Source organism: Ostrinia furnacalis, unplaced genomic scaffold (assembly GCF_004193835.3).
Source record: "Ostrinia furnacalis isolate ACB-3 unplaced genomic scaffold, ASM419383v2 OfSCF4779, whole genome shotgun sequence".
NCBI classification, from domain to species: domain Eukaryota; kingdom Metazoa; phylum Arthropoda; class Insecta; order Lepidoptera; family Crambidae; genus Ostrinia; species Ostrinia furnacalis.
The window spans coordinates 164,723-188,555 of NW_021135018.1; the positions used below are offsets into that span (position 1 = coordinate 164,723).

At 39.3% G+C, this 23,833-nt stretch overlaps 3 protein-coding genes across 5 annotated transcripts in view; 2 read left to right on the forward strand and 1 right to left on the reverse strand.

Annotated features, from left to right (window-relative positions):
• The window catches only part of LOC114359973 (apoptosis-stimulating of p53 protein 1), a 53,072-nt gene extending 48,272 nt beyond the window's left edge, over window positions 1-4,800 (forward strand). For 2 of the 3 annotated variants that reach the window (XM_028314518.1, XM_028314520.1), the window contains exons 6-8: window positions 2,146-2,273; window positions 2,890-3,107; window positions 3,488-4,800. In XM_028314518.1, coding sequence (XP_028170319.1) covers window positions 2,146-2,273; window positions 2,890-3,107; window positions 3,488-4,277 — 1,136 coding nt within the window. In that variant the 3' untranslated portion in view covers window positions 4,278-4,800. Of the gene's footprint in view, window positions 1-237; window positions 259-2,145; window positions 2,274-2,889; window positions 3,108-3,487 lie in introns of all 3 variants that reach the window. The other variant, XM_028314519.1, reaches the window with a different exon arrangement.
• Window positions 4,801-4,959: 159 nt separating this feature from the next.
• On the reverse strand, window positions 4,960-15,116 carry Prosalpha6 (Proteasome alpha6 subunit). Its single transcript, XM_028314522.1, has 6 exons — window positions 15,018-15,116; window positions 14,356-14,606; window positions 13,576-13,735; window positions 12,910-13,119; window positions 12,100-12,285; window positions 4,960-6,055 (listed from the first exon to the last, which is right to left on the reverse strand). Exons 1-6 carry the CDS (start codon window positions 15,018-15,020, stop codon window positions 6,035-6,037), a joined length of 831 nt encoding a protein of 276 aa, XP_028170323.1. The 5' UTR covers window positions 15,021-15,116; the 3' UTR covers window positions 4,960-6,034.
• Naglu (N-acetyl-alpha-glucosaminidase) lies at window positions 7,243-9,810 on the forward strand. Its single transcript, XM_028314517.1, has one exon. The coding sequence runs from the start codon at window positions 7,312-7,314 to the stop codon at window positions 9,643-9,645; it is 2,334 nt and encodes a 777-aa protein (XP_028170318.1). The 5' UTR covers window positions 7,243-7,311; the 3' UTR covers window positions 9,646-9,810.
• Window positions 15,117-23,833: the final 8,717 nt, after the last annotated feature.

Below are 23,833 nucleotides of genomic sequence, written 5' to 3' on the forward strand. Positions count from 1 at the left end.
GTTCTGCGCCAACTTTCTATGTAGAGACCACGCAGCAGGTCCTTAGCGCCTTCGTCTTCCCAGCGGTATCTCAGAGGTTCTCGAGTGGCAACCACGGGCTGGAAGACGTAGTGTGGGCAGGCCTTCATCTAGGTGGAACGACGATCTGGTGAAGATCGCTGGAAGTGACGATGTGGGCGTGGTGGCGCGCGGGCAGAAGCTGTGGGTGCGCGGCGTGCCCGCGCATACAACGTGCAACGTTACAAGATGCGCCTGAAGGTACACACACAATTTGAATCTTTGGTGTTGGGCCCAGTTTTCATCCAGTTTTCCTGCGGATCTCCTCATTTCCTTGTGTACTTCGATAACGCAGGGAAATTAGGAGATTCGAGGAAACTCAAAGTAACCAACGTAGCCTGCAGAAGTGCCAAACTTAAGTGGCTATATTACTCCGTAGATGAGGTCTAGACCAAAAAATCGTTTTCATCAGCCTGATTAGAACACAAAACCCAGACTTCAAAAGTCAACGTTCATTGTTATAAAATAATTAATTAGCACTTCGTTATTCGGAGTCCAAACGTCGGACCCTCAGATCATAGAAGGGAATAGATGTGAAACGGGGGCGTGACGCGTGTCTCCGCGATATGCCCAGAAACGAACATCGGCCGCGTAGCTAGGTTAGTCGCGATTCAGTCGTACTAAGGAAATGTTCTCCGATATTTTGGATAATGCGTCGTTACGTGCAATAAAACAAGTGAAACGAAGAACTACAGGAACAATGGAGTCATTTACTACATGTAAGTATTGCAAATCCATTGGTATTTTGCTTATAAATAAAAAAAACTAAACATTTTCACGAACGAATTCAGTGCCGTAACAGTTACTGCGATATCGATATCAGTGGTGATAAAAATTCTAACACGCTTGTACATTGACGATTTAGTTAGCAACCACTTTATGTCATGCTCAACTACTGCGCAATGTATTTAATTTCTTCCGATATCCACTGTCGTGTGAAAATACACAGTACGGCCGCATGTGCCGGTCGTAACATAGTGCCGTGCTCGTGTTCTAATGCGGTTTCCTATTATCGATAAATAGAAGTAAATTATAATTTTCTATTTTGTAATTTTAAATAAAAAAATGATGTGTTACTTGCGATTACAAGATTTTACAAAAAAATAATAACAGTAGAAGTAATTAGTAACTGTCAACTATGTAATTACTATAAGAGCTAGTTGAAAGCCTAATATAGGCATTATTTTTGATAAAAATATGCGGTACGCAGATCGCCATAATTAAAAAATAAATGCGTGATATTAGTTAATAATAACGTATAATAATAAAAAGGTTTTCATACATAAGCATTTTGTGAAACCAGTTTCGAGCCTTGCCCCTAGCGATTTAAAGTATCGATATCTTGTCGACTCAATTTTATCTTTGTTCTCTCACTAGCGTTTTCAAAGTGTGCGTCACGTCACGCGGCCATTGATTGGCCATAAGGCACGCCTTCTGGCCAATCACAGCACTTTTAAGCCGGTTGCACATGTTGTCGTAGACTCTCAGTCGCTTTGTTTTTACACAGTTGAATGTGTGTGTGGGAGCTGTGGTGGGGGAAATGTGGGGACACTGGTTCTCGTTGTAGTTACGCGCGACTTCATATCTATTCTCTTTCTATGATCTGAGGTCGGACCGGTCATGGTTTCTTTTTTATTAAGGATTTGCCCAATACAACCGTCAGGTAGCGTGAACGTGAACCCTTTAATTTTTAACGCCGGCAGCAATCGTTTCAATTTGCGTGTCTCGCTTCAACTTGTTGGATATTCAATTCACTTTTGATGAAATTTTAAATTCTTGATCTTACACCCTCCTCTATTTTTAATTTCGCCATATCTCTCGTCATCTATGTAGTTACTGAAAATCAGAGTATTGCCAAATATCAAAGAAGGTAAGTAGGTATCTCTGTCACGATCACGACTAATGCAAAGTGTTGCCACACTTTTGTTGCAATTCAAAAAACTATTTCGTGGCCACTTCAGTGCGTCCAGAGCTTGAGGAAGATGCTTGCTGTATGACGTATTGTAATGCTGAAGATGTCCTTCTCCTTCACATTTCTCGAACTTTGAACTTTATGCCTTCGAATTCAGGTTCCAATTTTGTCCACAGCCGGCAGCGGAGTCTGCGACCCTAACGAGTGGGTGCTGGCAGAGAGGTGGCGAGGGGTGGAGCGACCGTTGCCACCAGATGTGCCGGTACTCCACGTCTTGGCGGCTTGGGGAGACGCTAGGCACGAGGTAACCCACCCCTGATCTCTTATATTGGACCCCTTTTGGGCAAAAAAATCATGTAATTGGCCAAAGCCTTCACTACCAGTCCCTCCCGGCGGCCGGGCCCCACAACTTAATCGTCGTGGGTATGAACAGATGCTCGATATAGTACCTACACCAATATTTGATTTTCATGAGACTCAAACCTGCAACGGTAGTTAGCGTGGTCTAGAGCAGTGTTCCGCAAAGGGTGTACTGCGGCTCAGTGGTGTACCGTGGTTAGATGGTGTGCCTCGGAAAAATAACTTTTTTCAGTAAGTATTGGTAAGACTATTTTTCATGTGTGGTGTGCCATCGAAAAATTTCGTTTCGATGTACCTTGTACACAAAGAATTTGCGGAACACTGGTCTAGAGCGCCACCAGGCTAAGCGGCAGTCATCATCATACAATTTCAGCCTCGTCTACTTAACTGTTAAAGTCTCTGTAAATCATAAAATTCCCATCACGAACCCAAACTTTCCTGAGGCTATAAAGTAGCATTTTATAGCCATTCCCTGATATTATTGCTGACTATCTAAACTTTGATATCCTCTAAAAAGTCCCTCTTAAACCCAATTTTTTCATTTTTTCTTTCTTCATCAGGTCCGCCTCTCCCTCCGAAGAGTATCCAGTGGTGGTGAAGACGACTCCGGCCGAGACAGCGACGGCGGCAGCCGAGCGGCGGGCCGGCGGCGGCGGCGGCGGGGCGTCCGCGCCGGTACCCCGCCGCCTAGAGCGAAGAGCGAAGACCCGGCGGCCAGGCTCGTCTCAGTCATACAGCACCAGAGCAAGACCATACACCAGCAGCTGGATAAGTTGAGGTTGGTGGCTGTTGACTTGGACTATTCACCAAAAAACGTTGCCGAGTTTCCAACTCATCAATTTTAGAACCTGGATACGACTTAAAACTTTGTAAACATTCAATGGTATAGATCGTTTCATCTACGAAGACGCGCCCTACCATTCTTCCGCTAATGTTTGAGTGTTATCCGTACACGATAATTTACCATGAGTGCACACACGCACACTACAATAATGACGCTATGCGATTTGCTCGGATCAAACTCCCCGCACCCTCGACCAAAAATTGTTGGGGCTCGTCTTCGTGGATGAAACGAACTATAATACCGTTTGTAAGAAAAAAGACAGAATTAGAATGATTAGATTCACTCTTGAGTAACAAACAATTTTCTAATTTCAGAGAACAAGAAAAACTCATCGACCAACTCGAAGACCAGACGCACAAGAGTCGGATGGAGAAACACGGCACCAACTATCTCCTGGAATCCTACCTTCGAGACCTGGGCCGCTGCAGCGAAGTCAACGACAGCCAAGCCGGGAACAGCGACAGCGGTGTAGGAGTCGGCAGTGGAACCCCACCCAGACGGCACACCAAGCACAAATCCAGAAGAGAACGGCACCTCATGAGAGAACACTACTTCACGAAAGAACTCACCGACATTTGCCAAGTGAACTCTGAAAGGCTCATGCAGACTCACAACGATACCGACTCCGATGCGTCCGCCGACGAGCTGACCAGGATACGGGAAGAAATCGAACTGCTGGAGAAACTCGCCATTATAAACAAAAGACTGCACCGCGAGGAGGAGTTAGTGGTCCGATTGACGGCGAAAGTGAAGCGATACATGGACGAAAACAAAGCGAACAGCTGCGAAAACGTCACGCAGGTCACGATGCTCATCGACAAGATAGAGGAGGAGTTAGAGAAGACTGCTAAAGAGATGCACGATAACGCGGTGGAGTTAGCGCACGCCGACAAAGAAATAGAAGTGCGGATGAAGTTGCTGGATGAACTGACGCTGGAATTGGAAGAAGAGGAGCTCCAGAACACTGTTCTAGAGAGACAGCTTAACGAGGCGTCGAGCCGACAGCCTATAGTCCTGCAAGATAGCTACGTACCTGTTCTAGACCAAGTCAACGTGTGTCAATTCTCGCACGGCGCAGGCTATGTCTTAGATACCCTTGTATGACGTAAGATTAATACAAAATTCGTCCCAAAGATGTACTGACACTTACCAATTGTAAATATCGCTCTAAAAGATGAGTGTGTTGAATGAACTAAAGATTTGACCACAAAATTGTATTAGAATATTTTGCTTCTCGAAATACTCCAGATTTAAATACACACTCATCACATTGATCTCCCAGGAGGACAGTGATCCAATCCAAAACGAATATACCCCAAAATAAATATTATATCTTGTATTTTTAATGTAAATATTATATCTAACATTTAGACAATAAACTTGGTGCTAAGTAAATAAACAGTAACGTTTAGTTTTACAAATTTATATTCGAGTCTGATGCCAAAAAGTATGACAAAACCACCAATTGCAGTATATTTAGTTAGGCTAGTCAACCCGACATCGGTTTGTCTTTTTTAACTTTTCTTGTGATTTTAACCAATATAGTTATGTAAATAAGTTCTAACGAATATATCGGTGCAATCTTGTTTTTAATGACAAGTTTATGTAATAAATAACATTTTCTTAATTATTCGTCCTTTTCTTACCCCTCTTAGTTAATATCTCTCTTCCTCTTTCGCTCTGCAATAAAGGAATTTAATTTGAGAATCTAGAGTAAAAAAACTAATCAGTGAAATTAGATTAAATTGAATAATAATTTCGCAATGTCTTTATTCGTTCATGTGACTGAAAGAAAAAGGAATATTATATCCTTGCATATTATTACAAAAATCCATTTGAATTAAATTAGCAACTGTATTAATTGGATAGTAAAAGTTTTGATTTCTTTGAAGAGACAGCTCTTCATTGTACAGATGCAATATTTTAGTGTTTAAGAAAAATAAACGATTACAAAGAAACACCTTGTTTTATTGAAGTTAAAATTATACTGAAAATAATAAAAATGCTGATTACACCTTTTTCGCCTTGGCCAGTGCACAGATTATTCCGATGCTATACAAAGTATAATCATTTAATTAAAAACTGACAATATAATTATTATCTATGTATTCTTTATGGCCCATGAGACATTTTTAGTAAACATTTAAATAAGTAAGGCTCGATTCGACCAAACTTTTATCTGAGAATAACTCCTAGAACTGGCACATTGACAGTTTCAGTATTGGAAATATGTCAAAATGTCAATTAACTGACGATTTATTCTGAGATTAATATTTTACTCTTGTTCGGTCGATTCCACCCTAATTTAAATGAAATTTTAAGAATGGTGTTATAGACAAAACATTGGAGAACATAGTTCTTTTATTTAGCTAATTTCGCTAAAAGGAGATTCATGAAGCAATGTGGCATACCCGGGCCTTTCTGAAATCTCATACAAAATTATAAATCCCGGTTAACATTTTACAATGATCATCTGGATATTTAATCCTAATGTGATAAAATGTGAAAGTTTGTTAGGATGGATGGATGTTTAAACCATTCACACTTCACCATTAAATCGATTTTTATGAAATTTGGTTTAGATAGTTAGAAATAACAAAGGATAGTATGGGACTTTTGGATGAGGGATTCGCGCAGAATAGACTTTGTGTCTGAAATTGCGGGCAAAACCGTATGAAAGAGCTAGTACACTCATACAGCACCTATTAACAACCTAAACACTGGCCAAGGCGGTTCTTTGCCGTGAAACGAAAAGAAAGGTAAAAACACCCGCTCCGCGAAACACCATGACGTCATTCCTGATGACCTTTGCTGTTCTTCCGAGGTGTCTTCGGGATTCGGGACTTGAAGACGCTCACCGGTTACTCCGTGTCCATCGCCACCTGGAAATAAACAAGAAATATATAAATACGAGCTAGACGAGCAATGGATGTTCGGTCTTTAGGAGCTACACTATTAGCTGCAGACATTTTTTATCCACAACGAGGATAAAAAAAAAACGAATTATTAGAATCGAGCCAAACTATCGGCCGACTAAAAGGCTTGGCGGGCGTTGATAGCTTTGAAGCTATCATGCGCAAAAAGTGCGCATCATTTCTGCACAGAAAGCGCGGGATTGTATACTGATCGGCCACATGCTCAGCAGGACGAAGTCTGTTTTAGAAATAAGATACTAACATAGCCTACGTTTTTACTAACATATGGATCCCTGTTATCTGAAATAAATACTTTTTATTTTTATTTATTTATTTATTATAAAAGTCTGTAGGCTGAAAATTTCGACTGGTTCAATCAGCGTATAATTTTAGGTAGCTCAGATGGAAGAGCAGTCGCCCGGCAAGCGAAAGGTCATGGGTTCGATTCCCGCCTTAGGTAGTTCGATTTTTTCAAGTTATTTATAATTTATGTATCTTTTATTAAATTATCTTAACCATGCACACTTAATTAACATTATTAGATGAAACGGTAATCTACATTCGTTTATTTGTTTAGACTATCTACCAGTGCTTCGGAGATAAACATTTGACAAAGAGAGCCGTGTAGTAGATACAAATTAAGATGACCTTGTCGACATAACCAATTTATTACACTTGCATTGTAACTGGGGATTTCCCTATATTTGTCCTGGACAATAGTCGGATCATTTCTAGGTGCAGCACCAAGAATAAAGCTGAGGCCACAGTTCTGTGCCACAAGAATAACATTAATTCAACAATAAAAGTCGAAAAAGTTAACACGAGATGTATCAATTAAAATATAATAAACACGAAAAGTCACAAGACGTTGGAATATACAATACACTGGAACATTAAAAGATTTGCTAACTCCAGAAAACGGCCGATGCGTTTTATTTCATAAATATTTTAAAACCGATTACAAACAATTTCTCTCCTCCGATTAAGAAATTATACAAACGACAATCGTCAAAAATATTTAACAAGACAAACTTCAATATCAATTATAAGAAAAACATCGAGCACTCTCACTCAACCGATAAGCTTGTGAACGCTTCTTATTGACATCGTCACATAATCTTTTATCGAGTAATTGGACGAGGTCAAAGGTCAGACTGCTATTGACACAATATACGACGCTATCGCAGTCGTAACGAGACGCCGGCGCACGCGCACGCTCCGCCATGGAGCTATACTTCTTACTGTTCCTCGCCGGGACTGCAGTCAACGCATTGAACCTAGACTACCTAGACCCAGTCAAGTTACAAACGAAAGCATCACCCGCCATACAAGAGCGCATAGTTTTAGGCGTCCTATCCAAATACATCAAAAACGTAAACGTCGAAATCAACCCATTGCTGTTCAGCGACCATAAAGATACGGTCTCTTTGCGCACCTCTGAAGGGCAACTATGCATCAGAGCCAGCTCAGGCACCGCCGCAATGTGGGGGTTCAATCACTACCTGAAGAAGTACTGCAATAGTCAGATAGCTTGGCAAGTTCAGCGAGTGTCCATCCCATCGCCGCTCCCCGAAGTAAACGAGACAATAGTAGCCAGTGACAGGTTCCGCTATTACCAGAACGTGTGCACTGTTTCGTATAGCTTCGTGTGGTGGGACATGCGGGACTGGAGGAGGCATGTCGAATGGATGGCGTTTAACGGAATAAACTTGGCTCTTGCACCGATCGCACAGGAGGCAGCGTGGGCGAAGATTTACCGGCAACTGGGCATGAGTCAAGAGGAAATTGATCAGCATTTCACGGGGCCAGCGTTTCTTTCCTGGCTTAGAATGGGAAACGTGCGCGGATGGGGCGGGCCTCTTGGTCAGGCGTGGCATGACAGGCAAAGGAGGATCCAGGGCCAAGTTTCGGACTACATGTTACAATTTGGAATAGTGCCAGTGTTTCCATCGTTCAACGGACACGTGCCGGTAGCATTTAGGCGTTTGTACCCCAATGCTACTTTTCACTCTGTAACCCCATGGAATAAGTTCAGGGAGGAATACTGCTGTGGTCTATTTTTAGACCCAAGTGAAGAAAATCTATTCGAACAAGTGGGAGGCATGTTTATGAGAGAAATAACATCCAAATCAGTTTCAGGAAGTATTTACACGGCGGATCCTTTCAACGAAATTAGGTTAATAGAGTGGAACGATAACTTTGTTCAAAATACAGCAAGAAGAATATTTTCGGTAATGACGAGCTATGACAAAGACGCCGTGTGGTTGGTTCAGAATTGGATGTTTGTGCACGATCCCATTTTGTGGCCTAAGAGCCGTGTGAAATCGTTCCTTACTTCAGTGCCAAACGGCAGAATGCTGGTGCTTGATCTACAATCGGAGCAGTGGCCTCAGTATTTCCTATACGAAATGTACTTCGGGCAACCATTCATTTGGTGTATGTTACACAACTTCGGAGGTACACTCGGAATGTTTGGAAGCATTCCCAGTATCAACAGAGATGTATATGCAGTAAGAAATCGAGTTAATAGCACAATGCTCGGAATCGGATTGACTCCAGAAGGTATCAATCAGAACTACGTGGTGTACGATTTCATGTTAGAAACGGGTTGGCGGAAAGATCCGGTTGAAGATTTGAATCAGTGGGTGACTGATTATGCGGCAAGACGATATGGATGTTACAACGCCACCAAAGCTTGGAAATCCTTATTGAAGAGCGTGTATAGTTTTGACGGCCTCAACCGTATGAGAGGCAAATACGTAGTCACTAAAAGACCCAGCTTACGACTCAAGCCCTGGGCGTGGTACAAAAGTAAAGATCTATTCGACGCATTCAGAGAGTTCGTTTTCATTGAGGATTCCAATTGTTTCTCTCCTGGATTCTATCACGACCTGGTGGACGTTACGAGACAAGCATTGCAATACCGGGCTGAACAGCTGTATATTAACATGGTGGACAACTTGAGCTATAACACATGGTCGTTTAACTCTTCAATTATCGAGTTCCTCGACGTTATGAACGACATGGAGACTATACTGGCCTCGAATGAAGATTTTAAAATCGGTAATTGGTTGCGCAATGCACGGGCGGTGGGTAAGACACATCGAGAGAAGTACATTTACGAATTGAATGCACGGAATCAGATAACGTTGTGGGGACCGAATGGGGAGATATCGGATTACGCTTGCAAGCAATGGGCGGAGGTTTTCCACTACTATTACAGGCCGAGGTGGGCCAAGTTTTTGTCAGCTGCCTTGGACGCCGCTATTAAAAAAGAAACGATACACGAGCCGACGATACAGAGGATCATAAAAACAACAGTCGAGGAACAATTTCAGTACATTGAAATAGACAATTTGCCTCAACCCGATACCAGAGATACAGCTTTGAATTTGTATACAAAATGGGCGTATGTTCCGGAGCTTCTTGATCTACCTTTGGCAGCAATAACACCGAAAAATCGGAGGCGAACCACTTTGGCAGATATTGTTGAGGACGACGATGTGGTTAACGAGCAGCCTACGGTGACAATGATTTTTCCAACTACTCCAGTGTAACAGTACAATATAATGTACAACTTTTCTATGATATTATTGTATTGTACTCCAAATAAATATTACTAATGAAATATATTTGAGGATCAAGTTTTAAGTTGTTATTTTTCATTTTAGAGCTTTGAATCTATTATTGTGATTAGGATAACAATAATTAAGTACTTATTTCAAGATTATAGCACTTAGCCTAAAATCTACGAGTATTATTTAAATTGAATCGAGTTTCAACAACTAAAATACTAGATATTGTTTTAAACTTTCATGGTCACTAACATATAATTACAGTTACTCCATGACCTTGCAACAGTGCCGAAATACCATCGGAAACTCAAAATTAACCCTTTACCTACGGGCCCTTGGAAACCCAAAGTCGCCTCTCAATACGGGGTATTTTAACCTATAAAATTGTTTGCTCCACTTTACATCAAGATATTTTAAAAAGTATGAGACTTACGGTATTGAAATTTGGAATATTATATTCTGCAACTAATGTAGTTTCATAATTACAAGCGCATTTTACGCTTAATTTGCAATTTTATTGTTTTTTTTTTGTCGTAAACCGTGATTTAGTATTGGCTTTGCCAAAATAACAATAGATACCACCCGTATTGAGAAGTGACTTTTGACCTATAGTTGCCATAGGTGCCTCCCGTAGGTAAGAGGTTAAGGTACATAGTAGAAACCCCGTCAGTAATAATAATTAAAATACTAGAATATGCTGAACTTCGAATATTAAATACGAGTATCGTGTAGTGTTACTATAAATATTATTTATTATTGAAATAGGCCTAAGCCCTCACCGCATACCTTACTTTGCTTGCAGCTTCAATAAAACTTTAATTCAATGAAAGGCCTGGACCTCTTCAGTTTGCAGTTTAAAGACTAAAGCCTGAGCCTCATTTTGGCTGAACCAGCTTCATATTTCACTCAGTCTAGCTGAAGCAGCTTCAGCTTCAGTGAAGTTCAAAGACTAAGGCCTGAGCTTCAGTCTGTCTAAAGCAGCTTCAACTGAAGCTTAAAGACTGAGACCTGAGCTTCAATCTGGCTGAAGCACAAAGACTAAGGCTTGAGCTTCACTCCGGGTGAAGCACCGTAACGGCTTGAGCTTCACCCCGGGTGAAGCATAACGACTAAGGTCTGCGCGCCTCAGTCTGGCTGAAGCAGCTTCAGTTTTAGTGGGGCTTAGAGACTACTTACCGCGACTTGCGGGTCCAGCTCGTCGTCGGCTCCCGTTCGTCCCGTGAAGCTTGCCTCAGTCTGGCTGCACCTGCTTCAGTTTTAGTGGAGCTTAGAGACTACTCACCGCGACCTGCGGGTCCCGCGGGTCCCGCTCGTCCCCCGGCGCCTGGTCGGGCGCGGCCGCGTCCCCGGTGGCGCTGCCGCCCCCGCGCCGCTCCTCACCCTCCACCAGAGACAGGAACCGCCCTAGCTCGGCCTCGTCGGGTGTGAGCCTTAGTCCGGCTGCAGCTTGATGACTAAGGCAGTCTAAAGCAGCCTCAGTCTGTCTAAAGAAGCCTCAGTCTGTCTAAAGCAGCCTCAGTGTGTCTAAAGCAGCCTCAGTCTATCTAAAGCAGCCTCAGTCTCTCTAAAGCAGCCTCAGTCTCTCTAAAGCAGCCTCAGTCTGTCTAAAGCAGCCTCAGTCTGTCTAAAGCAGCTTCAACTGAAGCTTCAATCTGGCTGTAGCAACTTAAAGACTACAGCTTGAGCCTCAGTCCGGGTGGAGCATCCTAAAGGCTTGGGCCTTACTCCGGGTGAAGCATAAAGACTAAGGTTTGAGCCTCAGTCTGTCTAAAGCAGCTTCAGCTTCAGCGAAGCTTAGACACTAAGGTTTGGTGGCGCGCCGAAACTTTAAAGACTAAAACCTGCCCCTGTCTGTCTACATCATAGAGACTAAGCCTTCACCTAGCTAGCCTCAGTCTGGCTGCACCTGCTTCAGTTTTAGTGAAGCTTAGAGACTACTCACCGCGACCTGCGGGTCCCGCGGGTCCCGCTCGTCCCCCGGCGCGTGGTCGGGCGCGGCCGCGTCCCCGGTGGCGCTGCCGCCCCCGCGCCGCTCCTCACCCTCCACCAGAGCTAAGAACGGCCCTAGCTCGGCCTCGTCTTAGTCCGACTTGAAGACTAAGGCTGGAGCTTCAGTCTGATTGAAGCAGCTTAAGGACTAAGGCAGAGACTCAGTCCGGGTGAAGCATACAGACTAAAGTTTGAGCCTCGGTCCGGGTGAAGCATAAAGACTAAGGTTTGAGCCTCACTCCGGGTGAAGCATAAAGACTAAAGAGTCTTTATGCTCAAGCTTTTGAGCCTCACCCCGGGTGAAGCTTAAAAATTAAGATTTGAGCTTCAGTCTGTTTAAAGAAACTTCAGCTTCAGTGAAGCTTAGACACTAAGGTTTGAGCCTCTTTCCAGCCGAAGCCTAAAGACTAAGGTCTACCCCTGTCTGTCTACAACATGACTACTCACCGCGACCTGCGGGTCCCGCGGGTCCCGCTCGTCCCCCGGCGCGTGGTCGGGCGCGGCCGCGTCCCCGGTGGCGCTGCCGCCCCCGCGCCGCTCCTCGCCCTCCACCAGAGCTAAGAACCGCCCTAGTTCAGCTTCGTCGGCTATGCGCAGAGGGGTCTTAGGGCCCACGATCGCGATTGACACGTTCTGGAATGGAAAACAATAGATTAATCTTCGGGCCGTTTTCTGACTTGTCGGCGCGGCAGCGACACGACATCAGCATGTTCGGCATACGCCTATATTTCAATGGAGCGTTCCTGATTAGCGCTGCAGCGGCGCGGAACAGACTCAGGACGCGGAACGCTGAATTATAAGCACTCAGTAAGCTTTCGGCACTGAATGCCGAGCGTGCTGATGTCGATTGCAAACACATTGCACGTCACAGTCAGAAAATGTTTACAATTTTTTTTATGCATGACAAGGCAGGTATTGACATGACATTGATATGACAATACTGGAGAGACAAGAGAAAAGCAAGTAAACATTAAAATAAGTGTATCAATACACTAATATTTTACTGCATTAATCATTCTACCTACACTGAATTAAGCCCCCAGGTGGGATAAGAGCATTACAAGCCAGGATCACCATTATCACCGGCATGACGCGACTATCGCAAAACTAGCCTGGCAGTACCAAACATTTTGCTGGCTTTGGTGTGCAGAAAGCTTTACTAATTTCTGTACAATCACAGCTGGCGACTGGATATGCACACCACATCATTTTAAAGACGCTTTTAATAAGCCTGAATTAATTGCAGAAAATAAATACCTTGTTATTCAAATCAACTTCATTAGGCAGTGTATCCCTCAAGGCTCTCAGACCGTGAGCGACCAGCTCCTGCAGATCGCAGTCCTGGAACGAAGCGAGGTGCTTCTCTAGGTAGGTCCGGGCAGACTGGGAGCGGGCACCGATGGCCATGGCTCGGCAGTCGAAGTAGTTGGCTGATGGGCACGTCTGGTAGATGTGAGGGCCTTGATCCTGAAATTTTGATGGTTGAATATTAAATATTTTAGAATTTGGAAATTTATAAAGAGTGATTCAAATCTAGACACTGAACTGGAAGTAATTTCACTTTACAATAAAAAAAGTTTATGCATATCCCATAATATCCCTCCCTATAGTCATACGGTAGACAGCTTGTTGTTCATGTTAGCATGGCTCAATAATAGTATGCACTATTGCCTAAGTTTAATAGCACAGGCTATGTGTTATTAAATGTAAATTAATTCATGGAATTTCACTTTTTACTACAATTTATTAATGTCTAGAAAACAATTCATAAACTGAAGCAAGCTATAAGATTCCTACACGAAATAAGAATTTTCTACCCTTTTTTATGCATAGATAAGTAAGTCACTTACTTATATCCAAAGTAGCACACTTGAATAAAAAGTATCACAAAGTAAGTAAAAAAAATACACAAATAATGCTCACATCGTAACCTGCGACAAGCAATCCCACGCCAAGGGGCCTCTTGTCGTACCTCTGGGTGCAAATCTGCATCTTGTTGCCGACCAGGCCGATCAAGCGACCAACGGGCATCGGAGCATCATGAGCGTACTTATGGTTCAGGCACTCCGTGCGCATGAAACGGCTGTAAATTGAAAACAAATACAATTAAATATTATTAATGGATTGTGTATAAATAAAGCTACTGTACTGTTTTTATTTTTTAAGTTCACATCTATAGTAATATTATAAATGCGAAAGTAAGTCTGTCTGTCTGTCTTGCTTTCACACCTAAACCACTGAACGGATTTTGATTAAATTTAGCATAGAAATAGAGTTCCGAGAAAGGACATAGGATAGTTTTTATCCCGGTTTTTGAAGCAGGGACGCACGCGATAAAGTTTTTATGTGACAGACAAATTTCAACGCAGGCGAAGCCGCGGGCGGAAATCTAGTGTATTATAATTCTGAATAATTCATGCTGTTTGTTTCCTAAATAAGAAAAAAGCTACTTTTGTTTGTCTCTACAACATGGTCAACATGCTTCATTGAATTAGTTCCACCATATTATGTGATTTGTATTTCTTTTTGATGGTTATTTTAGGAATATACCTACATAATTAATTTTAGTAAATGTAACTTTGAATATGGTTGGTATTACATGTTATTAAAGTCACCTGATAATTTTAAATAAATATAAATTGGTTTAAACTTTGAAGATAGACTGCAAAAGAAAAAGCCCAAGGGAAAACTAAAATTACAAACCTCAACATCCTAGCGTCAGCAGTCAGCCCAGAAATGGAAATGCCAATATGATCATCAATAGGAATAATCTTCTTCTGGTACGCAGACAGCTCACTGACCGCCCGTTTCAGAGCGATCAGCACCGCAAACTGTTTGTTCTTCAAGCCGATGGTCGCGGAGCCCAGCTTCACCGCTTCCATGGCGTACTCGACCTGGTGGAGCCGGCCCTGGGGGCTCCACACTGTGACGTCACTGTCATACTGGTTTCTAAACTGTAATAACGGAAAAAAAGTTGTTAATTTATTATGATTTACAAAATTATGAGATAGAAATATGTTTGTCAGATTCGTTGTTTTGGTACTGCTACACAACATAACTGATTCTAAGCGTAGTTTTTTAATGGGAACAAACAATACTGTCGAGTATCATTGTAGGTTATAATTTTGAACAAAACTTTAATGCAACCGTTTTACGGTTCCCAAGTTTGTGAAATCATGAAATATATGCATAAAATTAATGAATGTATACTTTTAACTCGCTTTTTAATTGATTCGTTAGCTAAACAAGGAAATAAAGCGTCCGGCTACTACAATGACATAGCAAATTCATCTAATGAATTTAGTACGTAAGGGATTTACTTATAACAATAAACATTTAGATAATGCAAAAAAGGGTTAACTTACCATGGTTATTTAGTAATATTTCTACAGTAAGCTCGTTGAGAAAATAGAAATTAATTTTTTTCTTGCGGGACGCGATGACTATGAAAATGTCAAACGTAAACGATTTTGACGTTGACATTTTACTTTTTATTATTGTCAATACGACAGTATGTAGTTTCGTTTATACAGTCATCGTAATTATTTTCTTTGAAATATGAAAATACATAATGAAAATTGACAAAAAAACAAAATTTTAAGATATTTTTTAAGCATACATAGTTGTGTATGTAAAAGCAAACATGGATTACTAAGCACCTTCTAGTGTGAAATGAACCGTATCGACAAGAGCGGGAAAACAGATGAAGTTTTAAAAAACTTTACGGTAGGATTATACGAGTAGTATCCACAGAAGTGGAGCTGCTCAAAGTTTAGCTGAGATACACTGGTACATACACCTCTTTCTTAGGTACAACACCGTGTATGTACCTAACCCTTCATTTGGCAAGACACAAATTGTTTGATTTTTTCAATAAAATCTATTTAGACCTAATTGTTACTATCAAATAAAGTTAAGAAAAATAGTAAAAAAAATATTTGGTTGGTATTTTCGCGAAAAACGATTGTTGCTTATTTACCACATTGCCAAATAGGGGTACTTAAATAAAACATTGAGATATATTATAGAATTATTTTTTTTATATGAAAATCTTAAAAAAATCAATCGTATTTCACATTTTATGCATTAAACTTTTTTTTGGCCATTTTCGCAAAGTCAACAATGACCTTTTTCTCCAACATTTGATAGATGACGTATGTCATCATACTTCACGATCAATATGCCGAGCCAAGGTTGGCTTTATATTTTCTCTTTAGCTTCTGAAACTGGTATGTTACCGTTATCTGCTATAGTTGTTGACTTCAACGCAAGAAAAATGTGTTTATCATTTAAATCAGTTCAGCGGTATAAGTGTGAAGACAGACAACACAGAGACAGACAGCAAATTCCTCCTCTCTCCTAATATGCTGTGCCCGACAGGGTCCATAATTGCATCAAAAGTAATTACTATACCATCTCTATAACATAATTCATGTAATACATGATTGATTTATTGTGTATTGACACTCTTTTGTATTAACAAAAAGCTAAACCTATTTTGTTAGCTGTTTGGCACTGTTGCTTCTAGGCAACATCGAGGTTCGGAAGCATGTCATGTATTAGAAAACACAGTTTCTACGCCAAATATTGCTTTATATGATTAGTTTGATTTATTATGAATGAAATTTAGACAAAACAAAAACAATTAGAGATGATAAAATAGTACAAAATCATAAAACTTCCGTCTTCGTTATTCTCATTGCGCGTCATCTTGGCGTCTGACAGAAATATGGATATGAAATCACTCAAAACTCAGTCGACGACCGATTTACTAGTGTTTTGCTGAACTAAGCTTTGTAACAAAATCGAATGATTTGCACAAAACTTATTATTTGGTGCTGTAGAAATATTCAAAGTGGTTGTTGCTTAAAAGCATCACTGCCAAATGAAGGGCTAAGAAAGAGGTATCTTAGATCTATTTGACATCAATCATACATAAATACCTAATTATTCGATATCTCAACTATTTTAAACAGATACTTCAATTTAGTTTTAAAAACTTAACTAATTTTCAATTACCTGTAAATGAAGATTTTTGGTTCCATTGTAATGGATAAGGCTCGTTTTATCAGCTATTAAAAAGTATGTCAATTGATTGGGGGTTTTAACATGTAGCTACTTACTCGTATTTGGCGCCATATTCTTTCCTTCTAGAACCTAGTCCTAGACTCCTAGAAGATAGAGCTCAAAGTTGCAAGCGGGCTATCTAGAGGACTATGCTCGCGCTCTTTACGAGATCGAATTTTATTATTTTCTGCCAAATATAGACTTTTAAAAGGCGCATAAAATACCCAATAAATAAACTTTTTTATGACAGTAAGTAAATTATAGATTCAAATCACAACATGATTACCTCAAATGTGCATGTACCTACCTACACAGGCTACATACTTGGGTACGTGCCTAGCTCACCTACAGTGGTCAACGTAGTAAACTGCTGACCGTAGAAATATTTCACTCTAATATAATGCGACAGATACGACACATATTGTGTGTTCTTTGAGACTGTCAGCCATTTTGAAAAATGGTAAGGCGTGTAGCGCATCCGAAACTAAGTTTTCTTTTTCACAAAAACAAGTTAAGTATTTTTTACTTGCCTTTTTCCTTTCACTTTACTCTTTTCACTGGGTTTTACAGTACCTATTGTGTATGAAGAATAGTACCTATTTTATAGACCTCTCAGATCAGAAATAAGGTAGGTAAGGCTTTAGGCACAACTTTAGGTAGGTATCTACTTTTTTACTTCAACTGAATGTCAGTAAGTTATATCTTTTATCATTAAAAAAGTGTTATTGACCAAGAACATCAGTCAAACTACTTTTGACAAAAGTGGTTTTGACCGATGCGATGAGTTTTCTGTAACATAATACCTACCTACAGGCTATTTGGCAACAAAAATGTATAGTCCGATGTGCTGTCGACTGTGCCTTAAATTATTATAAATGCAAAAATAAATCTTAGACCTATACTTTTAAGATTTTTTTTTGTGTTTTATTTCGATTTCCGCAACAAGCGAATTTTTTATTGAGCAATAATAACTTTTGTTTTATTTTGGGAGGATGAAAATCTTAGCTGCTTACCTCTTTGTATCTACCTAGACTATTATTGCCTCAGTTCTGAGAACAATGGAGCTAAGATGGCAGATTTCTCGGTTGCAGCGACACTTTCCAGCTATTGTTCTACAAAACCCATCGCAAGACAGGCCTGTAGGTATAGCAACAAGATGTGCTTTTAGTTACAAATTATTTGTCTGGGCCTGTTAACACTAGAAAGACCAAGGCAGTCAAATTGGCGGCAAAGCAATTTCATTGTTAAATATTTCACAAACTATGTTTTTGTTTCTTTTCATATTTTATGACTTTTCCTAATTTGCTTTTGTTAAGCTAAATCTTTATGAAAAAGAAAATAACAATATGTAGTATATGAGTTTCGATGACAAATACCTACTAAGACCGCGCACCGTCAATGTGACGGCATACATATAAAGGCGGCGATAAGAATAGTAAACAACGATCTTCAAACTAATGTGGGTACTTTTGTTTTTATTTATGTTGAATTGAATTCTGAGTAAGTTATTACTGCCTAGCTTGTTTACATTTTACAGTAGACATTGGTTTCGTTCGGTGAGCAGTCGTGGTTATGTGGTTTCGAAACTAGTACAACCCTATTTCCAAAAGGGCTGAAACGTAACCACTGACAAGTTTTTCACGTCTCTAAATTTGGCTAAAAAACGAATGGTCGAAAAGACTAGTATTGTTGGAACAATGCGGCGTGCAAGAAGAGAAGTACCACCGATTTGTAGAGGTATTCGTACTATAAGATATGAAACTTTCATAATGAAAACCGAGACCTATACTAAAATGTTCGTCACCTTCGTGGCATCACCTTCGTGGTGTTTTATACACGAAGGTGATTTTAGGCCACGAAAGTGATTTCTTGCTTTGGTTTATTTTAAAATATAGTGACTGGTGTTCATGTTTTTATAATATTTTAATAACTGGATTATAAACTAAACTAAATTATACGTGGTGCCTAAGTAGAGTTCAGTACATCAATAAAAAATAAGGGCCTCGTATTTTTGTTGTCTGTCTGTATGACTGTATGTATGTCTGTATATGTGACTGTGTATCTGTTTGTAAGATAAATTTAATCTGAAGTTTGAGTTAAAAGTTGTACAACAAAAATACGAGGCCCGCTGGCCTAAATAAAAAATATATTTTTGTTGAGGGACTGATAATCAGTTAGAGTTCTTTTTTTATTGAGGTACTGATAATCCGTTTTTTGCTTCTTTAGCATTTCAGAATGCCACCAGGGTCACCCTTAAAACCAATTGCGTAGAATCTTGTAACTTAGTAGGTGACGTTATAACCCTTACTACCTATCAAGGAAAACCAGTAAAAATTGTTATTATTTTGAGTACTCTACACCCCAACGTAAGCATAGGTACTGATAAAAAAAAGCTGCCTGAAACAGTTGAATTTTATAATGCAACAAAATTTGGTGTAGATATCATCGATCAAATGGCACGCAAATACACGGTAAGAGCTGGAAGTCGAAGATGGCCTGTTCACGTTTTTTTACAATATACTTGATTTAGCAGCTATAAACTCGTGGTTCTATATCAAAAAGTCACAGGAATAAAAATTTCTCGTCATTATTTTATCCTTCAACTAGTGAGTGAACTAGGTACGTGAAGAGTATGTGTGAAAAAAATCCACTTCAACTGCGACTCGGAGACAATAAACTAATTCTGAAACAAGTGAACCATGTACTACAAACAATAAGAGGCGGCAATGTCAAATCAATAGTAATTGTAAAAAAAAATGAAACATGAAAACTGCACTATCTGTAAAAAAGATGTTTGTGGAAAATGTACAAAAGAGTCTAAAAAAACTATCACTTGTTACAAATGTTACTAACTTTAATGCTAAATTGTTTACTAATATTAAAAATAATTATGTGTTATTTTTATTTATTTTTTTTTATTTAAAATCTGTAATAATTTCATAAGTATTCTCACTTAATCTCTAGTACCGTCAAATTGACCGCTGCGGTCTTTGAAGGTATAGCATGCAGCCCGGCCCTTCTAGTGTTAAAACGTTAGGTTTTTACCATAAATGACTGCTATGAAAACAAAAAACCTGCTATGTTACCATAGGGATCACTTACAAATTAGGGATTGATGGTAAAAACGGGCTTAAGGTTACTTACTTACCTAAAATAAGAAAAAAATACCAAAGCTGCAAAGTATTGAAAGAAATATTTTTACAAGCTTTACGAGTATAAGTGACTTCACTTGTTATTTTCGTGTTTGTTTCTTAAAACACCATCAACATGTTGTAAGTGCGTTTTCTTTTAAGAGCCTGCAATTTTGAATCTATAAAGAGACAAATAATGTTACTATTTAACTTTTTGCTTTTTAAATCTCTCTCAAAAATAAAACATTCTAATGTTCGTAAATAAATTAAAAATTCAGTAAAGAAGATGTTACTACAAGTCCCCCAAAATATTCAATACATACGCCCGTATTCACAAACATTACTAAGAGGTCTCACAGTGCGCGTGGACGCACAGGGTGACACACGAATATGGGCGTTCGTTTGTGAATACGGGCGTAAATGTTGTAAGTAAAAATATTATTAGGGAAACCCTACCTTCAGTATGGATGGAGGCACATCTACAAGTCCGATAGGGGGCAATTCTCAAAGCAAACTACAAATTGCCAGTCACTCGAGAAGTACTCGAATTATAACGCACTATTATTTAGCAATAAATATCGGACTAATAGTGGAGGCTGGGCGCCGAGGAGTCGCCATCGGATCCAGAGTCATGTTTCACTCTATCCTTCATTATTATATGGGGAAACTAAGATTGTCATTAATTTTGCGATCGTTTTACAAATAAGTAGGTAATGCCTAGGTTATTGGTGTCGATCTTAGGCCCTTTATCTTTGTTTTAAAATGGAAAAATAACGTCATAACTAGGTACCTAACTGCTAACTTATCAAATGTACCTACGAGTACTTACGTGGTAAAATCATATAGGAATAATAAAAATTACTTTATGATTTTTTAAGAGGTGATAATTTTAAACTTACGAAAAAACATATTTATTAGGTGTTATTATTAGGCATTTAACAGTAGCTAATTAAAGAACCTCCAAGTTGGAAAAACAATTTGATTCAATTGCTTGTAATTAACTGTAAAAATTGATTTAAGTCGCTTTGAAATAGGACACCTACCCATTTATAGGCCAAGAAGTAGGCGAACAAGAAGTGACGTAGCTACGTATTTATTTTTGTGAAAATTATTTTACAAAATAATAAATTAATATTCCACACTGTGACTACCTACTTACTTCGTTCGTTCGTTCGTAAAAGCCGAATGACGTCCACCAACAAAGGCCTCCCCCAATAGTACCTACTTAATTCTTCAAAATTCAAATGATAAAGATATTTTTTTACTTCTTAGATAGAAAGTGAAGCGTCATATTTAACTAGTAGTTTTGTTGAGTACCTTAAGTGTTCGTGAACGTAGTAAATGAGTCACTTTTGAAGTTTTCTCAAGAAATCCGTGTCAGATTTCAGTACATAAAAATTAAATGCCATATCTTTACTGAACCTCAAGAGAAAGGGGGGAATTTCATCTCATTTAACTTCATCATTGTGCTATGCCCCGCGATGTTACAAGCTGTAAAACGTAGTCTATGTGTTTTAATCCAGGGTGTCCGCTAGGTAACTTCATAACTTTGATTAAAATCGCTCCAGCCTTTTAGACGTGAAGAAGTAACAAACATAAATACTCACACACTCACTTTCGACCTTGGCACTTTCTATCATAGTAGTATTAGTAGGTAAACTTGAGTGGCAAAAAAATCTATACAGATCTCAGACCGCAACCTTTTTGAACAAAACATTTCAAATCGCCTTGAGACTTGAGACAACTCCATTATTTTCCCATTGGATTCCCCGCGTTCCTGTCCGCCATGAAATATGTGAGCATTTCGACAGCGTTTTATTATGATTTACAACCACGAAAATATGTAGGTGGTGTAATACAAAACAAATGTTACAACTCTTCGGATGTTCATTTCAGGTTACACTACTTTTCGTTTAAGCTTAGGGCGTATAGGTCACTTAAACACAGCCTTACATGTCTGAAAATATTTATTCAGGGGTTTAAGGCTCTATATTATAATAATATGACAAATAATAAATAATCAGTTAAGTTGATTTAAAAAGTTATATTCAATCGACAAATTATAACATAGAGTTACGTATAGGCATCATCCTCGCACTCGGTGGACCGACGATCTCGGGAAGTTCAGTGCTTGATAAGGGCATCGCAGTCAGTACCAATCTTTGTGAAATGACTTAGTTGGGACTTGGGATAGGGAGAGGCTTTTGTCCAATGCACATCTTTTGATTGAAACTCACCTTTTGGAACTAGAATATCACTCTGTTATTTATAAATATTTAACTACATGTTCAGAGCCGTCGATCATTGTGACAAGAAACCCACCTAATTTGATGAGAACGTGAAAAACGACGGCAAATCAAGGTAAACACTGTGATATCTTAAATCTTTGTAATAGGTACTACTTTTCAACAAAAATGTGTACTATACAGGGTGTTAGGTAAATGGGTATATGAGCCGACACTAGCCCATGTTAACATGGTCATATAAATGGTATAGTGGAGTCAGAAATTTGATATCATAATTTTAATTTTTTTAATTTTCATACAAAATTAATTTTATAAAATCCGATTTGTATGAAAAATAACATAATTAAAATGAAGATATCAATTTTCTGACTTCACCATACCATTTATATGACCATGTTAACATGGGCTAGTGTCGGCTCATATACCCATTTACCTAACACCCTGTATAATATGCTGTCGACTGTACTTAGTTGGCAAGTCTATGTCGTAAAGCTCGTTACATACAGACATCGTTACAGAATGATTTTGTGTCATATGCAGATCTTCGATATTCAGTAATGATTGACAGCAGGCTTCAAAGAATATAAGATGACGATATTTTTTTGATATAGAGCTCAAAGAAAAGGGTTTTATCTGAGGTACATTTGGATAAGCACTGAGGTACCCACTATGTCTAGCAGCTACACATTACGTGTTTCTGTAGAAAAAACTGTTCGTTCGCATTCAAATACCTACTTTATTAGTAACTAACTAGCGGCCGCCCGCGACTTCGTCCGCGTGGATCCCGTTTTACCCCCTTAGGGGTTGAGTTTTGCAAAATCCCGTCTTAGTGAGCACCTACGTTCTAAAAGGAATCCTCATGCAAAATTTAAGACTCCTAGCACTTGTAGTTTCTGAGATTTCATGATTGAGTCAGTCAATCAGTGACCTTCGCTTTTACATATCTATGTAGATGCTATGCATCTATCTACATAGATGCTAGGTTATTTTCAGGGCACCTAAATGTAGTTATAATGTCCCAAATATAAGTAGCTTACCAATTTAACTCCAGTTCTATAAGTTAATTTCTTAAAAACTAAGGCTGGTGCATTGCACCATCTTACTTCAACGATAACAAACGTCAAGTCTGTCAAACTCCAATCAAACAAAGGCGGTTAAAGTTAAAATAAGGTGGTGTAACTCAGCCTTAGTAAAAGTGTTAATACGCCAAGATGAAACTTGTTATAACGCCATTACTTTCTTAACACTACTGAAGTTCTTTTATTTTTAAGCTTGCTGCAATAAATTGGCTCCTAAATTAAGTTAAATGCGAAAAGAATATCCGTAAGTAAATACAATGAAGGTGTCATCCATGTTGTTTTCCGTGGGTGGACACAACTTCTGGAACGCTGCCAAAACTCAAGCGACTGCTTATAATACTGCTAATTTCAATTTGCTACTACCAATATCAATTGCTTGTCAGTTTGTTTATTGACATTCTATCGTATCGTACTTTTCTTTCAGAGTTTTTGTGATAATAGGTATCCTACTCAACCTACTTTTTTATTTTACTAGGTTTTAGAGAGTTGCATCATTAGTTATTCCATCTCCCTTTCTTTTTACTTCTTTACCTTCCCTCTCCTTCTTGCATGACGCTTTAATGTCCTTTCCCTCTCCACGGTTTTGGTTTTAAAAAAAAAAATTATTTTATTACTGGTCAAGGTCATATTTTGTGTAACGATGTTTACTTTACCATAA